This window comes from Anguilla anguilla, chromosome 9, assembly GCF_013347855.1.
Source record: "Anguilla anguilla isolate fAngAng1 chromosome 9, fAngAng1.pri, whole genome shotgun sequence".
NCBI classification, from domain to species: Eukaryota; Metazoa; Chordata; class Actinopteri; order Anguilliformes; family Anguillidae; genus Anguilla; species Anguilla anguilla.
The window spans coordinates 40,976,403-40,995,359 of NC_049209.1; the positions used below are offsets into that span (position 1 = coordinate 40,976,403).

General features: G+C 41.0%; 1 protein-coding gene across 12 annotated transcripts in view; it reads left to right on the top strand.

Moving 5' to 3' along the window:
• Nucleotides 1–18,957, top strand: part of LOC118235505 (teneurin-4) — a 247,925-nt gene that overhangs the window by 190,467 nt on the left and 38,501 nt on the right. For 7 of the 12 annotated variants that reach the window (XM_035432920.1, XM_035432922.1, XM_035432925.1 and 4 more), the window contains 4 exons: nt 1,036–1,056; nt 6,027–6,259; nt 10,763–10,917; nt 16,224–17,101. In XM_035432920.1, the coding sequence (XP_035288811.1) occupies nt 1,036–1,056; nt 6,027–6,259; nt 10,763–10,917; nt 16,224–17,101 (1,287 nt within the window). The remainder of the gene's footprint in view (nt 1–1,035; nt 1,057–6,026; nt 6,260–10,762; nt 10,918–16,223; nt 17,102–18,957) is intronic. The other 5 variants (XM_035432921.1, XM_035432923.1, XM_035432927.1 and 2 more) reach the window with 1 other exon arrangement.

The following is an 18,957-nucleotide window of genomic DNA, read 5'->3' on the forward strand; positions in this document are numbered from 1 at the left end:
GAAGGAATAGACACGGATGAACTTTTGATGGGAAAAGGCCACAGAGCATCTGAAGGTAAAACTGTATTCACAGTTCATTATCAATCCTTTCCAGAGTGTCATGCATCAGAGGATGCATTCGTTTTGCATCTCCACCCATGCAACCCACAAGGGAAACCGACTTGACTGCTGAGAACGTGCGTCGTATACAGGCTATATCAGCACAGACCAATTACCGCCTGCCGTCAGGAGTTCAAAAAATTCCCACGCAAAGGGCGGAGTCGCAATTAATGTGTGCTTTAGTTGCCCAAATTTACATAATCTCCATCCTGTTTTAGCATGTTCGCTCCAGGTATACACATGCATTAAACGCATTTAAATATGTATCAAGTAGTTGCAGAGTGATCCCCACAAAATACATCTTAATAGCAATTTTGATCCATTGCAATGTTTAGTAAATCCGACGTAGATATTGCGACCTTGCAGAAACTGCTTTTGCCTCAGAAAGGCAGTCACAGTCCTTCAGTAATTCTGGCCTTGATTGTTTTGTGTGTTTGCTTTGTGTGAGAATCTCTAAGATTTATGTATGAACTATGTATGTGTTTTGGTGGAATGGGTGTAACCAGGGATCTCAAACTCCAATCCTGGAGAGTTCCAGTGTCTGGCGGTTTTTTCTTTTGCTTTTCAGTCGACACACAGTTTAGGTTTAATTAATGCACTTAACGCATCAAAAACCAGCAGACACTGTTGCCCTTGAGGTCCCTGGTATGAACCTCTTCAGGTGAGATTAATATTCTCCTGCCATTGTTTTCCCTGATAAAATTGAGCCTATTCGGAATTTTAGATTTTATGTCTACACATTTTTAATACCACTAAAATATGCCACCTTTCACAAGTGAGAGTTTTAGCAAGATAATTTCTTCAAGAATTCTTCTAAGTGATTATAATAAGATCCTGTAACTCTGAAACATCTTGACTAATGACTAATTCTTTCATTAACACTCCCCTCTCTCTGTTCCTTCTCTCTTCCCGCTGCTTTTGGGTTTGTTCTGTCAGAAATAAAGATTTCAGGCATAGGTAAGGCAATAAAAACTGGGTTAACTCTTTCATGGTGCTAAATTAATACTGTTCTTGTGTAAATTACTGTGAACATGAATTCTATGTGAGAAACTGCTTAAAATACTTGTCTGTAACTAAAATGTACTATGAAAAACATACACTGTATGACAAAGAAAGAGACATTATCCTTAGGAAGAAAATTGCCTGGTTGTATCTGTGCCGTGTGTGTGTGTGTGTGTGTGCGTGCGACGGAAGTACATAAATAACATTTGAAATGCCAAATGAAAATGGACAGGAATTGACAATTTCATTAAATATGTTCCATCTTTGAGCTCCATATGGGAATTAAGTTTTTAAAGACGATAATCACCTTTCTTCATTTTCGCTAAGATGTGGCTTAAAATGGCTGCGTGTGAAACAGATGTTTCCATTAATGCACAACTCTACAGATATGTGGCTACAATATGATTTACTCACACCTGGAGAAAAAGGCAGCTTTAATCTAGTTGACATTGACAAATGAGCAGTCTAGAAAATATTGTAACAAAAAGCAAAAACATCTCAGGAGGTATATTTTGTTGTGCTTTATGAATGTGGGGCATAGAAATATTCATGAAGGAGATCAAAAAAAAGACAAGTGTCAGAGTAGTAGCTCTTTACAATTGTGATGCGTGACACAGATCCGTAACTCCTCTTTCATCCATGAGAGGGAAGGCAGTGGAAACACAGCGACAAGGGAATGGGCAGTATACCCGCAGTTTAAATAACCTGTCAGTAGTCCACTTGTACTGATTGATTTCCACATCAGGGGGTCAGGGAGCCCACAGGAGGGTCGCTCCTCTGCAGACAGAGCAGAAAACAGTGGGTGTCTCCTCCAAACTGACAACAGCACAAGCTGTTTCTATGTCTGCCTTTTTTGCCGATGGTGCTGTGGAAACCTACCGACCATTTTCCGCCATGAGCTATGGTGAGGAAAGGTAATGCTTAACTGGCTCAGTTCATGAAGGCGCTCATCACCCGCGCAGGCTGGGCCCTACCATCACAAGTTCAAGCCTATGCCTCAATGGTGTCATTAGTCACCTTCGACTGGGAATCTACATTGTCGGAATGGAGTTGGCCTCATCCTGCCAGAAGTCGGGTGGGTTTAATTCAGCCAAGATTCCTTGGCTTAGCACTGCACCAGTCCCCTCTAATGACTCACCCAACACCAAAAGGCATAATTGTTGATGAGAGAATAATGGATTCCTCCAATTAGCACTTGCTCACATCCACAAATCTGCAATAGCTCAGTTCTTCCAATTAGCACTAGCTCAGGTCCTCCAATTAGGGAACCGTTTATCTGCCTGTGAGCTTTAAGAAGGGAAGGTGGTGTCTTTTTCGAGTATATAGACAGCAATCCATCAGCCAGCTGAGAGCTATGGTGGAATGGGGGAGCACGCGCTGGCAAGAGGTCCTCATCAAACCTACCGCCACCCCGCCCCCCCACTTCTTTGGAAGGGGTTGTACCTCCAGCTGTCTATCCTGTTCCTAATATGCCCCAGTGTGCAACCAAGTATCATAGGCGCAATTAATATAGATGAAGAACATGGCTGGCACAGAAGGTCAGGAATTCCTCTCATTCGTTGCAATCCTCTATATCACGAATATCACAAAGAGGTGGTAATGATCACGTGAAAAGAGGCAAAGGACTGAATAACTCTCTCTGAGTCTGTGGGCCAACCTTCAAGGCTAGACTGCACCACCCAATTCTGGTCTCTGCTGAGTCGCTTGTCCTGGAAGTTTTCTTCAACTACAAGTTTTCTGAATTAAAGAAAGAAGCCCTTCGCCAGAACCAATTGTCATCCTGTCAGCTTTCACTTTTCAGATTTTAAATGCTGTGTCTGTTCTAAACCTACAGAAGTGACAGTTAGAAGCTGTCCCTCAGTACTGTTTGCCAACTCACCAATTTGGCCAAGTAACAAATTCAGAATCGCAAAATAGCAATGTTACCTGTAAAAGTTTTTTTTGACATGCATATACAGCACTGCTTTAATCTAATTGATATTCACCAGTTATTTTGCAATGCTGACAATGCCCACGATACACATTTAGCCGGTGTTAGCACAGTATATAACAACCTCGGGGTTTGATTTGCAGTCGTTCATTCATTCACCAAACATATCAGATGTGTTTACACTTACACTTACAATTTCCTATTAGTATGTGAAACATATAGTATATAATAGTATGTAGAATATTTAAAACAGTGTAATTTCACTCTTCTGAAAAGAACATCAGGTCCATGACCTGTTAAAATTAGCATTTGTAAACCAACTGAACTGATAAGTGTGCAAGTGTGTTGGATCTCTAATCTTTAAATCTTTAAAAAGGAACTGCAATTAGTTGTGTAAGCAATCTGCTGCAAGTAGTTTCTGTATTACATTTGTTAACTGAAATCTGATTTTGGTGAATAAATGTGTGAAAGAGAAAATAAATGTAAGCTTGAAAATATTCTGGTACACCATTTTAAATTGAGGATGCAGAGAACAAAGATAAAGTCTTTTTTTAACAGAATAGCATAAAATAAAGAGTGAATATTATTTGTGAATTAAAATGTACTTACACACTACACAATAGCACAATTCTTCCATTTATGAAACATCACAGAAAGTTCTGTTTTGTATTTATTTATCTGACATTTTCAGCACATTATAGTTTGTGATTTATTGAACAGTTTCATAAATATTTCAACACCATTTGTAATTTTATGAAATTACTTAAAAATTATATCAACATGATACACATATGTATGTATATTATGTGCATTTTTGACCTTCAGTGTTTTTTCAGTGTAAAATTGAGTGGCAGTGGCTTTTTTAGAGCATGAATAAATGCAGAAGTTCTGAAATTAATATTGATTTTCTCCAGAACCAGGATTAGAGTTTATACTATATATGGTGAACCATCAAAGACTGTGTTTGGAAAGAACTCAACGGGTGCTTAGATCCGGGTAGAAGTTACATGAAGCTTTTTATTCTTACACAAAGCCAGTTAACTAATATTGCAAAATAGCTTTTTAATTGTTATTTTAGTAGTAATTCAGATGAATTACCTTGCTAAAGGGTGCAAAGTAAAAATTTTCCATGTGCACCCACACCCCTTCGAGCACTGTGTCAGATGCTGTCACTGTACTTTACATATACATGGCTTAGCGGTCTTTTTGGTGATAAGGCCTCCTGTCTGTCAAACTAATTAAATGTTTCTCAAAAAAACTGTACTGGTATGGACTGGCTTTTAGGTTTCTCACTGGGGTAGGAGCTTTTGACACGGAGGGGCTGGTAGGACAGAGTATAAGATCCTCACACAACTAAGATGTATGTCTTGCAGCATTACACACCCAAGCCCTGTTTGAACTGTGTTTGTTTTGTTTTATTTTGTTTTTTTGCTTCTTTTTTCTTCCCGAAAGCTGTTCGACAGCGATAATCACATTTGGCAGAAATGGACGGAGCTTATCTCTGGCCCTCTGATGGAAGCCATCTTGAAAGTGCCACTGCACTGCGCTTTGCCGCCCACGCTCCTTCAGAACTTTTGGCTTTATTTCGAAAGACATCAGAAACTAAACATCAACGGTGTTTTTGTCTCTGTCTCCTCGTCTCGCTCGTCCTTGAAGGTTGCCCAAGGACCACGCGGTTGACTGATGGCAGTTACGGCATGGAACGATTGCCGCCATTAAAAAAGCCACCAAAGTTTTCTCTCCCCCTTCACCTCCTCTACCTTCCCTCTTCCATAGCCTTAATGCAGCCGCCAACCTCTAAATGCCTGGCTGCACCGCCGTTTATATTCGCACAAGAGCATTTCGCTTTCCTACTGACTTGCCAAGTATTGATTTTCTATTCCGCGTTGGATATTACAAATCATGAGCCTTGATTCTTCTAGAATTCTGAAACAATCTGCCACAGTTTAATGTGTGGTTATGAACTTATTTGTATGTTAGAGTGAATTTATATGAATTCATTTGCATGTGCACTCCTACCCAACCTCTCTCATTACAGGTGTTCTGAGCGAAATATCTAGAACTAGGTTGCCCAACCCAGTATCTGGAGATCTACCATCCTATAGGTTTTCATTTTAACCTAACAAAGAACACCTCATTCAACTGCTAATTAGTAGAATCAGGTGTGCCAAATTAGGGTTGAAATTAAAACACATAGGAAGGTAAATCTCCATGAACACACTGGGGCAGCCCTAGTCTAGAATGTAATATTATCAGTTGATGGTTGATTTCTTATATGTCTTTCGTCTAGTTTAGCTTAGTTTAGTTTGGTTTCAGTCATTGCACTCCTGTACTGCAAGCCCACACTCCTGCTAACAGAAATGACAGATTTTATTGAGGACTCCTATGTCTTTAATAGGCTGCCTTGTTGTCTTACGCTCCCTCTTTGTGGGAAGCTTAAAATGTTCTGGGCAGATAGGACAAGCTTTATATGTACATTTTCAGCACACCATTGTTAGAAGATTAATTGGCTTTATCACAGTCAATGTAATTACAAGATATTCTTGAGTGAGCTGTACTTTTCAGATAAAAATAGGTGAAAAGGTATTTAGCAGCATGAAGCAGTCTCTTCTGAGAGATGACCTGGTTACTTTCGTGAGGTGTCAAGCCACTGTTTCTCAAGGGTGGGCAAGGAGAGCTGATCCCTTTCAGGATTTCATGCCATCTTCTGTGCTTAATTATGTAATTAGCCCGATTGGTTATTAGAACTGACATTCTTGATGAGTAGTAATGAGCTATAGTGACTGCATATGAATCTTTGGTGAAAGCATTTTACTATGACGCAATACAGGTGCAAATTTACGTTTGTGTGTTAAACCAGAAACTTAAACAAGAATAAGTGCAAAGAACAAAAACTATCAGCCACCAGCAGCCCAAAAGGAATGGAGTTATGCAGCCATGAGTTAACATCCTCTTGACATGACTTATGATGTCCTGTTTCACCCCCTCCCCACAGCAACAGTCCAGCACACAAATACTACCTGGCGGCCAGTCCTGTGACGGGGACAGTCTACCTGTCAGACACCAACAGCAGGAAGGTGTTCAAGGTGAAGTCTCTGAATGTGGTGAAGGACGTGGCCAAGAATCTGGAGCTGGTTGTTGGGACCGGAGACCAGTGCCTCCCCTTTGATGAGACTCGATGTGGGGATGGAGGAAAGGCTGTGGAGGCCACGCTCACCAACCCCCGAGGTAGGTCTTGCACTCAGCGTCTGCCATCATTAAACATGAAGGTCCTGGGGATCTCCATGGTTTGCTGGTCTTCATTGTTACTCAGAATTTGATTGATCACATACCATAAAATGTGACATATAGAAAATGGTATTATACTACTGGTTTAGGTCAGGGGACCCAAATCCCTGGTCCTGGAGAGTCACAGGGTGTGCTGGTTTTTGTTATTACTCAGCATTGCTTAATGAATTAAAGCAGTTGATTACCACACCTGGCTTGGTTAATTGGGTAAAACTGGTGAAAAGGAAGGATGTGGCCTTTGCCCCTGTGTGAGGTACAGAACTGAAAGGTTTTTATGTATATGAGAGTTAATGCGCTATGTCAGGCTTTACAGTAACAGAAGAAACTCTAAGTTACCTCAAAAGAGAACAAGAACAGGCACGAATTCCATCTGCTTTGGTGGATCCTAACTAGAAGTGAGTATTTGTGAGCGTATCGCCAAAAATGGTTTATTTTTCCATTTCCCTGGACAAAAGATTGAAGCTTTTTTTCCAGTGTTCTGGAGAGAAGGTGAAGGTGATCAATATGATGGATGCAAGCAACAGTGTATATGAAATATTCAGCCTTGGAAACACAAAAGTGCACTGCGAGTATTTTCTCTGTCAATAATAGTCTGTTTGAAGATATTTAGAGCAGCACGGTTCCACTGAGACAGAATCTCATTTTCTGTCTCAGTTTACTGCCAGGGGCGTGAAGGGGGACTGGGGGATGTGGTGGAGGGGCTTGGAAAGCTATTTGAGAAAAGTCATGAGAGAGATTTCTCTTCTGGTCGGTGACCTGCGTTGAATTAATAAGTATGGAAATAATAAGGAATAAGGGTGCAATCTGGTTCTTTAGATGAGGAAAAAGGGCCGGTCTTTAGCATGGCCCTGCTTTACTCTGGGAACCAGGGAAAAGATAACCCATGTGACTCTGTCTGTAGGGGCTGCACAGTGAGTCATTCTGCTATGGTACTGTTTAGTATGTGGATGGCCCCCACGGTCTGGCATGGAGTCAACAGTGTCAACAGTGACTGCAGGCCTTCAATGTGGAGCTTGATTGGGCGTTGTGTTGCTCAGGGAGGGAGAATTCGGAAGGGGTGGGGGCGACTGTGTCACATTGCTCACCATCGCCTCCTACTGGTCAGTCATGCAGTCTGCTTGCTGAAGCCACACGTGAAGTGTCAAGCTCAGCTTAAATGTGAAAAGAAGCAGCAGTGCTTGACGCACATCACATCCTTTGGAGCACATACTGCTCTGCATTCAATAGCAGGAGTTTTAGCAATGAGCATGGTTGGTGAATATGATTGGGCATGCCAAATTGGGTGAAACGTCGGGGAACAATTAAAAAAGGTAAGCCTTGTGTCTGCCATGTAGGTACATTTTTGGATGAAACTTATGTTTGGTGACTAGCACCCGTAACACAAGGCTTTCCTCCTTGATCCTTATCTGTGAGAATGGCGTAGAATTAAGTTAGATTTCCAATAAGTGCCAAATGTCCTGTCTGCCAGGTCTGTTATTGAGAGCTGAGGAGTGTAATCTGATGGGTAAAGAAGGAAAAAGAGAGCTCTTTAATCCTGCATCTATTGAACTTCTTTTTCACACACATGATGATAGCCTCGAGCTTGTTTATGAACTTGATTCTAGGGCTCAGATCTTAAAAAAGATTATTCTGCAGAATACTGTTGCCTGGGGGGAGGGGGGGGGGAGGAAGAAAAAAAAATCCCAATTTCCCTTTCCAAGTTCTTTTTATTATTATTTCTATTTATTTTGTGTGGTTGTATGGGCAATTATATGACACGTCACATGTACAATCTGTGAAACTGAAAGTGTTTATAGTTGGCTTTAACGGTGTAATGAAATTAACATGGACCGATATTACAAGAATACAGAAGCCATTTCACAGCATTTCAACTGAAAAATCTTGATCTAAAAATAAATTTGCTATTTGCGTATGTATTTTCATGATCTATCGGTCTGGTTATTCTTTGTACTGGGATCTGTTGACTTTGGGCTAGGGGGCCCAATCAAAGCAAAATGTATATTTAGTTAATGTGAAATTATGCCCCTCAGTTTAACCCCTCTGTGCAGAGGCCAAATCTGGCCAATCCTCACCCATTTGGGTGTTCTATTTAAGGCATTATAACTCCAGATGTGAGCGTCACAGAAACTTGGAAAATGGCTTAAATGTCAAACGCAGGATGTCAAACGCAATCCCAAGGTAGCTGCAGTGTCTGTGGGTTTTTGTGTTTTCCTTTCAATAAGCTGCCATTTAAGGCCTTGAGAACAAGATGTGTGGACTCCTTAGCCAAGCAATGACTTGAAACACTTGTGCTAAGAATACCCCAAAAATGAGCAGGCACTTTGACAGTTTGACACTTTGACTTCGACACCTGTAGCTTAAATGAAGCAAGACACTTAAATTTATTAGTTTATATTCATAATTTAGGAAGAAATAAAGTGCAACAAATGCAATTATCTTGGCAAAATAGTTTTTTCTCATTTAGTTTGAAATAAAATACTGACAGATCACATATATAAAACAGGTAAATATATACAGTATATGTCCCGGATTATAAACTCTATGTGCAAAATGAGGGTGATATATGGAACTACTAAAGATCTAAAGTGTACTCTGGTGTCTCTTTGTGTCTTCAAACATCCAAAATGTGTAAATTGTGCATTGCTGTAAATCATAAAATAATTATATGTTTCACAACAAATCAACTGTTGACTCCTGAAACTCACTTTTGCATAATTTTCAAGTGGGAATTGCTTTCTTTTCATCGGTATTGGGGGCCTATGTTATCTAGGGGTCCAAAACCCTATTCAAAACACAAAATGATACTACAAAAATGAATAAAATGCTTTTTGTCCATTATAAAGCATATAAAATTGCCACTTTTGATGGTTTAAGGTGAAACATTGGTATCACATAGAAAAATAATACAAAAACATTGTGACACACTGTGGTTGACATACCTAATTATGTAATTATTAACTCCTGTATGTTTCTCTGTACAGTATGTATTATTTGGTTACATGGGTATGGGACAACATTTTACAAATGTTACTATTAAGAAAAATGTATGTTCATCTGGCACATATCAGCACACAGTAAATTTGAATGAGTATTTTCCATGCTTTAAGTCACAAGTATAGCCCATGGAGATATTATTACCCCCATTATTTACAATATGATTACAATAAAGTAATATTCCACCATCAGAAGAATGTTCTAGCTTCACAGTAAACTGGTGCATCAAACATTACACATGACTGGGCCACCTATGAACACTTACACGCTAGTATGTGAAATTATCACCTTAAAGAATAGTGCAAACCTCTTGAAAGACACTACATTTCATTGTAGGTGGTATGAATTCTAACAAAGCAGGCCACTACGACCCACTGTACTAACACTGCCCAGTGTACGCTAACAATGTCCCAATACTAACAGCTAACAGCAAATATAACAATATCAAAAAAATATGACACAAGATAATAATTGAACTGTTCTAAGCAGTCATATATACATCTTCACCATGTTTGTATGTATCCTCACTAGACTTCGTGCTTCCTCTTCCTCTTACCCACTTCATGTTAACGTGGAGAGAATTTGATCTGGCAAAATTAGTAAAATCTTCCAAAAACAAAAAAAGGAAAAAGAAAACAATTACACCTTGATGAGTGCAAGTACGCGTTTATTTCCAAAATAGGTTGTCCAAGACAATAAATGACCACTGAATCTGGAAAGGGAATCTTTGTTTATTTGGCTTTTCAGTGAGCAGTGTTTTTCACTGCTGGAGCATCCCCTCAGGCTACTGTTGGCTTTATCTTGTTGCTATGACGTAATTAAAATGTTTGTGAATATTTTTATGAACTCCCAAATAGACACTATTGTCCAGTGTGTCATGCTTTGGGGGTACAGTTGCAGATGAGACTGCAGGGAGGGGGTGCTCGTTAAATGGATAAATTGCACTACAATGATGGCACTTACTGTAGAAATTTTGTATTTGGCGTACTTGTTGTGTATCGTCTAATAATAACACTACAACACAGAGTTTGTTTTTTCCACTGATAGTTGGGTTGCAGGAACACTGTATGTCTGAGTTGAGCAATCTCACGATGCCTGCATCCTGGCCATTAGGGGGCTTGCGTGAAGGGGTTAAAACAAACTCTTCTGATTAGCACTCAATTAAGATTCATTTGTATTTCAATTAATGCCTTGTTCTGGGCCCTGGAACATTTAATTATTGAACAACTAATTAACTTCAATTATTTTCCTTTTTTCCGGAATTCTCCCCCTAATGAATTATTGTGTTAAATTATTGCTGATCCCTTTATGTAAGATCTTTAAGATTCCCCTTTGATTAAGCATCAGTGAAAGTACTCTGCAGATCTCCACAAGAGCTTTGTAACACTAACTAAACAGCATTTACTCATTTAGCATTTATCAGCATTTACTGATTGTCTCCTGTAATAGGTATCACAGTGGACAAATTTGGCCTGGTCTATTTTGTGGACGGCACCATGATCCGCAGGATCGACCGGAACGGGATCATCTCCACGCTTCTGGGTTCCAACGACCTGACCTCGGCCCGACCTCTTAGCTGCGACTCGGTGATGGACATCTCCCAGGTACGCCTCCAGCCCCTCCCCAGTTACTACCAAATATTTCCTGTTCAGCAGATGTGTCCTCTGGGAAATTGCCCAGCTTTGCTTGAGACAGGAACCTACACTTCAGGTGTTACAAGTCAAGATCTCAAAGCTCCAGTAAAACTTCTGTACATTGCTAACAGTTTTTCAAAAACAATTTTCACCAGTATTCGGGGAAAAATTCTCCTTACACATGATTATAGATTGTGGTCAGTAACATTTTATTCAGCTTTACTTGTATCTGGGGGATGGGGGAATGACATTTGAATGACATTTGGCATGAAATCATGAAATACACTTTGTAATTAAGCAAGTGATCTTATCCACTGCCATTTAAAGAAGTGCATACTTGAGTAGGCATAAAAAAGTGCCTACATACAATCCATAGGGCAGTCAACTCTCAAGCCATATAGAAATCCCCCGACTTGTCAGGGGTTTGATGCCTGGCTGAGGCACTTTGTCTGCTGGCATCTCATATCTATCTGTAACCCTATCTGCTTTCCCCCGCCTGAATCTTGTGAAAAAACACAGGAGGGCAGACTGTCCTTTTAAAAAAAATGCACACACACAGTTAGGCAAAGAACGGAAACAATATCAACGTAACAGTAGTACTGAGACATTGCATGTACCTCAACATAACATTAAGTGCTATAGTAGATGGAAGAGAGAGTCTACAGCAGTGGCCTCCAACCCTGGTCCTGGAGAGCTACAGGGTCTGCACTTCATGAATCAATTAGAGCAGTTGATTACACAGTTGACTCAACTCACCTGGTGTCTTGGGTCTCATTTGGGTAAAGATTTTAAGGTGAAAACAAAAACCAGCAGACCCTGTAGCTCTCTAGGACCAGGGTTGGGGACCACTGGTCTACAGTATACCCCGTTTGACTAAGTAACAGAAGTAGAATTATTGTCTTAAATGACCACCTGACCTGTCTAACACACAGAGAATGAATACCAATATTAATTGTAATTTTAGGTTTGCAGGATACTACCATGTCACCTAAGTAAGATGTGTTTAATTGAAATAGCACAGAAATGGGACAGAAAGTGTTATGTAGCGAAAGCCCGCAGCATTGGCATCGGTGGAGACTGCAACCCTGTTTGCTCTCTCGGGCATTCTCCCTCTCCCTCCCTCCCAATCCACTTTTGTAGCATCTGGGCTGGACAAGGTTATTTGTGGCTCATGGCAAATAGGTCCAGAAGGGGTCCCAGCTGCAGGAGAGTGGAGTTGTATTTCTGTGGCAAGATAAAGCAAAAGACAGAAGAGGGAATAACCTCCTGATGTCAGTCTCCACCACCCCCCCTTCTCCCACCTCTTTTCTAGGTTAATTTTGGAATGTCTGCCACTGCCTCTCCCTGGCAGGGGAGACCTAATCCAGGCTGTCCAAGGCTCTGACAAATCTCCCATACTCTTACATTAATGAAGGGTTTATCATACCCAAATTTCAGCATAGCAACTCAAATAAATTAATGCATATACATCACATGTATACATCAGGGCTGCAAATACAACTATTCCTATAGATCTGCTCCACATATGCCTTAGCATATGCCTGCACTGTTGTATTATAATTATTCATAAGCCTTTCATAGAGATAGCATCGTTAGCACATTGGAATTGATCTTATCGTGTAACTATGGCCAAAAAATGGAATTCCCAGTAAGTAAGAAAGTAATTTGTAATAGTCATTTAAATGTATAAATGTACATGTGCACATACACTGAATTGAATTGTAATTTTGAGTCATGTCAAAATTTAAAATGAAATCCATATAAAAAGCCAACCTGCATCAAATAATTATTTGCAATACTTTACAATAATGATTTGCAATTACAATATAAATATTTTCAGATATTTTCAACAATATTCATTTGGACTAGTCAGGCTCACTTGATGCAACCAAATAAAATAATGTAAGTAATATAATGCAGTCGGCACATTAACATTAACATGCACATGCTATTTGGAGAAGGACTATAAAGTTAAATTTGAAATGTGAGATGTGGAATGCAAGCTGTAAGCAGAGCATAAGCATGAGTCATGGGATTTGATTCTCTTTCTGTGCTTTGGCAATGTTTCTTGATGTTTGAAAGCCATAGAGGAGTTATTATGTAGAAATATGTTCTGAAAATGTAATTCCTGTTACAGAGCATTAATGTCCTCCTCACCCGCTGGTGAGAATGAACCCCAAGTAGAAAAATAAAAAAAATATTTTAAAGGCATCCTTGTATATATATTGCTGTATATATGAGCTCCTGAAGGCTTCCAGTGACCCATATTGTTGATGGTCTGCAATGGGGGCTTTTCAGGTTGGGGGATTATTTGCAGCGGTTGTCCTAGAATTAATAAGAAAAGTGGTTTTGGCTGTAGCAGTGTGGAATCCAAAGGGAATGCCCGTATACCAATAAAGCCTTTTTGTGTATGTGTGTGAATGTTAATCCAGTCCATTCTCTCATCTCCAGTGAGTGTTTTCTGGGTTGTTGAGCCGGGGGTCGGTGTGCCAGGCGCCAGTGACAGCTGTGCTGGTGGCGAGGGGCACAGGGCAGGATCTGGCAGCCAGCGAGGGAAATGTCAGCCCCATCACTCAAAGCAGCGAGAAAGCCTCCCCACCCACTTCCCCTGAGACACCCCACCCCACCCCAACCTCCCCAGGTCTTCAAATATTTAGCCACAAGTGTTGACAAAAAAAATTAACCCCCCTCTTTAGGAAAGGAAATGCTGTTCAAGCCCCCCCTCTCACTGCCAAGGGGTATATATCTGCCTGACTGTTTTGTGGCATTGATTAAAACCTGTATTATTTGAAGTCCACACACATTTTTTCTGGGTAGGAGTGTGCTCAGAAGACCTCTTCTAGACATGGCTCAGTAAATCAGAGAAATAGATTTTGTGATAACCGACACTGCACCGGACACTCAACACTGCATGATGCATTTGCCGTTTTCAGTCAATATAATTATTTTGAATGATTCCCACACCGAGCAATAATGCTTTCCTGTTGAAAAAAGTTGCCGTAGGAGTAACTCAAGAAGAGATGTGTGCCATAGCTCTGTGCTTCAGAAATCTTCACGATTGATCTGGTAACTGAGAAACATTAAGGAAACAAATAGATTTGGATGAGTTTGTTATTTTCCGAAATACCAATTTGCAAGCACAACCTGCCTCAGTCTGTGTTGGTTATTTCCCATCTGGCTGAACTCTGTCCTCTGCTTGCCTCCTCTGCTGTGTCGAACAGAATTTAATAAGCTCTGAATTATTCCCAGCACTGTTAAACATGAAAAATGTCAGGTGCTGCTAGGTGGCTCATCCTGCGCTGATCCAGTGTGTGGATGGGCCCTCAATACTTTGCTATCAAATTTGGACTGTGCCATTGCTGACTGTGGCTGGCAATTTGGTGCTGTGAAATTAGCCATAGCATCACCCAGAGAGGGAGGGATTCATTCAGCTAGGAATACTGTCGAGTTGAGCCGGTACCATTTGGTGGAAAAGCATCTATTGCTCACCATCAACTCCCGGTGGTCAGTCGAATGCCCACAATCTTACTCAAGCCTCTCGTGCTGTGTTCTCCTCCAACTTATGTCTGTGCATGCTCAACTTGTAAATTGTGGTGTGAAAAGAAGCAGCCGCTTTACTGTATACCACAGGTTTCAGAGGAAAGCGTGTTATTGTCTTTGATCTTCTGAATTGATAGTGGAGGTTGCAGCAATGAGTGCAGCAGACGAATATGACTGGGCCTTTCAAATTGGGAGAATCCAAATTGGAGAAAAGAAGGAAAAAGTGCTTTTTAAAATTTATTTAAAATTTGAAGTCAGTCTTCAGCTTAGCTTGGCTTAAGTTGATCAGTTAACCATTGGAAGTTTAAAGTTAGTTGTTCACTCTCATTTAAAGGTTTTAATGGTGTATTCAATTTTTAATTCCATCTTTAATTCCAAAATGTTTGTCTTAGTACAAACCCGGAGAGGGAACTGAAACTATTCTGCTCCTGAATGAGAACAGGATGCATGTTTTTCATCCTTGCTGTGTTTGTGCACTGATAAGTCACTACATCATCTACAGAAATAGTCTGAGATACAATTACATCTGTGAATATGAAATGTAATATGCATTTGTGATTTATTTCACTGTTCTGTCAAGTACATTGCATTCATTACTGTTAATTATTGTGTTCGAAAAAATCAATTTGAGGCCTTTTACGCTTGTAAAGTGATACTTTGGGTATAATTTTCAGATTAATTTTTTCTTGGATGAACTCATTCTTCTTGGCTTGCTCAACTGCAATAATTGGGAGGTATCTTGAGAGAATTTGTGGATTTCCCACATAAACAAATATAGAATAAAAAGCTGTTTTTGCTTCAGTGACAGCAACTTTGATTCCCTCCTGTTTCAATTCTGAAAAAATGATTGAAGTCAGCCATTCTGACCACTTTCATATGAAGGAAGAATGCTCTGTGGGGGTTTATTGCTGAGCATAGCGGGGTCTTCAGCTCTTTTCTAAGACAATTATCAATATTCTGCAATAGGCAGGTCCGCAATTTGCAGAGTAATAAGTAATAATTTGAGATCTGGAAGCAGGCTAAGCTACATAATAAAGGTGTAGCACGTTCCCCACAAGGACATGGCTTCCAACAGTCTCTGTCCATTAAGAAATTAATAACCCACAGCAAAGGAAGACCATTCGCTACACAGACTGACAGACGCACAAGTCAGTGACTGAGCAGACTGCATCTGATAAATGGTGTTCTGCTGTGCCAGGTTAATCTGATCATTCCACTTGGATCTCCATTCTTTTCTCTCTATTTCTAGCCCTGGCTTTTGTGAACATTGTGCGGACACCATGAAACTGTTTGTTACTTCTGTTTATCTATGTTTGCAGTTTGACAATCTTTTGTTGTTCATTTTATTTGAATATTCATTTTATTATTAATTATTCCTAAGATTCGACTACCTTCGACTACCTCTTTTTGAGGGGTAGTTTCTTTGTAAATATGGTGCTGTCTATTCAAAATGTAAGCCCTTTAAAGTATCTATAGCTATAACTTATTATTGTCACTAGTGCTGGAGGTATTGACTGGTGACACTGCACAGACGCAAACCTGGGCATCACAATTTTTGATGCATGTGAAAAATATTTTTTGTACATTTTCAATTCGCAAAGGGCAAAGGTTATGTCTGCACTTGGCCACATTTGCCCCCCAAGCCACCAGCTAAACAGTATTCTTTCAAATAATTTTTTGCCTTAGGTATAATTGGAGAAGCAGTTTAATGACTGTCTATATCTCTTTTTACCCAGATCCGTCTGGAGTGGCCCACAGACCTGGCTGTCAGCCCCATGGACAACTCCCTGTATGTCCTGGACAACAACGTGGTCCTCCAGATCTCCGAAAACCACCAGGTGCGCATTGTGGCGGGACGTCCCATGCACTGCCAGGTGCCTGGCATTGACCACTTCCTGCTGGGCAAGGTGGCCATCCACGCTACCCTGGAGTCGGCCACAGCGCTGGCGGTCTCCCACAATGGCGTCCTCTACATCGCAGAGTCGGACGAGAAGAAGGTTAACCGTGTGCGCCAGGTGTCCACTAGCGGAGAGATCTCCCTGGTGGCGGGGGCTGCCAGTGGCTGTGACTGCAAGAATGATGCCAACTGTGACTGCTACTCCGGGGACGAGGGCTACGCCAAGGATGCCAAGCTCAACGCACCGTCCTCCCTAGCCGTCTCGCCCGATGGCGAACTTTTCATCGCCGACCTGGGGAACATCCGAATCCGCTACGTGCGGCAGAACCGACCCTACCTTAGCCCACTCAACCTCTACGAGGTCTCCTCCCCCATCGACGATGAGCTTTACCTGTTTGACGCCAACGGCAGTCACATCTACACCCAGAGCCTGACCACGGGGGACTACCTGTACAATATTACCTACACGGGGGAGGGGGACATCAGCACCATTACCGATAAGAACAGAAACACGGTGAGCATCCGCCGGGATGCTACTGGAATGGCCCAGTGGATCATGGTGCCTGATGGACAGACCTTCTGGGTGACCATCGGAACCAACAATGCCCTCAAAAGCGTGGCCACACAAGACCAAGAGCTGGCCTTGATAACCTACCATGGGAGTTCCGGACTGCTTGCATCCATGACTGATGAAAATGGGTGGACAACATTTTATGAGTAAGTGCACTCCTATCCTCTTATCCTGCATGTGCCATTCCCGCCACCCGGCCCCACCCATCACCTGAGCCACATCACATATCTTATAAAACTGGCTGACATGCTGGTCACCAGTCGGCACCCTGAGCTGACCAGAGGAGGATGGGTTTCCCCCTTGAGCCTGGTTCCTTCCAAGGTTTCTTCCCATCCGCCACAGGGAGTTTTTCCTTGCCACTGTTGCCTTAGGCTTGCTCCTGTGGGGGTTTAGGCTAGGGTTGTCTGTAAAGCGTATTGTGACAACTGCTGTAAAATACGCTATACAAATAAAATTTGATTGATTGATTCTCAGAAACCCTTTTAAAATGTGTCCACATCTGGTGGAGCATTGTATCCAAACCTATATACCCAAATACAAATGTGGAAATGCAGAGATAATGCATTGTTCACCGATTTGTTTTTCTTCCCAAGGTAGACCGGTGATATTCAGGAGATTTTTCATTCTTTGATAAATTGTGTAATCCCATGTTACTACTGAAAGTGAGAAATTATGCACAGTTTCCAATGATAAAAAACTCTAAATATGCTCAATAACTGCCTATTGGGTCCATCTAAATTCAGTCAGAGGGAAAGGCATAATGAAAAGAAAGCAACTGTAATTTGTTGCGCACAATAAAAAAACAAATTTTAATGCATTTGGAAATGTGTTTATTAACTGCGCTTGATGGAGTTTAAGATGAGCTGGGGGTCAGAAGCTGCCTTTGTGTCCACAAGCTGCTGCTCAACTCTCAATGTCTCCTAACCAATTTCACTTGCATTTATTTGTGATTGAGTGATTGAATCTAGTCTTTTACTGTAGACCATGTAGATTTGCATATGTGAAATGTGCTTTCTACAACCTTAGCCTGAGATTAGTTCCTTACAATGCATCGCTATCCGCATTGTCCTACAGGTGAGTATTATGCCTGCTAGCTGTTTCGCTGGTTTCCAGGTCATGTGATAGTTTCATTTAAAACCCAAGTGCCTTTGAAACACCCAATCAGGATGATTATGAGTTATGGCTGTGCCATGTTGGCAGATTGAAGTCTAAAGTGGACTGGACATCACACCACTGATTTAAATTCCAATGACAAGGAGAAAGTGCCGCTGAACTGGATCGGGTCCATCAAGCAGTTATTAGTCATGACAACCTGACATCAGGGGGGATCGGTGTGACAGCAGATATGGCACCTTTTTTTTTTCGTTGCATCAATGCAGTGAAAAATGCCCTGCATCAGGGCTTCAACATTGTGCTTGTATCATCTCAGCCATATATGCGATGGTCTTACATTTAAGGTGCTGGCTTTTGACAGCAAATACATTTGCACATTCTTTTTGAGCCCAGACCGGAGTGTGATAATCATTTGCTATGATATAACCCTTTAGATATCAGTCAAATTCTTTCAGCTTGCTGGCTATTTTTAAAAGAAACATTTGTTTTTACCAATGTTTTGTACAAAACTTTGGTTAGCCATGTGTTTCATTGAGCATGAAGGAATGTGTTCACTTACATCTAAGGAGTTTTGAACTGTGAGGTGTTGAATTTCATATTTAACCCAGGTCTGCTTGAGACACATCTCCTCAGCACAGATATTGCAGCGGTATGTGGACTAAAGCCATGGTATTGTTACCTTTACCCTTAACTACTAAACAATGAATCACATTGTACCCCCATCGGGCATCGCCTATTTTTTACTTTTCTCCTCCCTTTTTATGACGCAGCAGGTTATTTAAAATTAAATGTACACTTTAACTGTCACAGTCCTCCAGCTTACAGACAGTTGCTGAAGTTAAACAGGATGCGTGCAGTCTATTCTGTGTCAAGATTCCTCCTGACACAG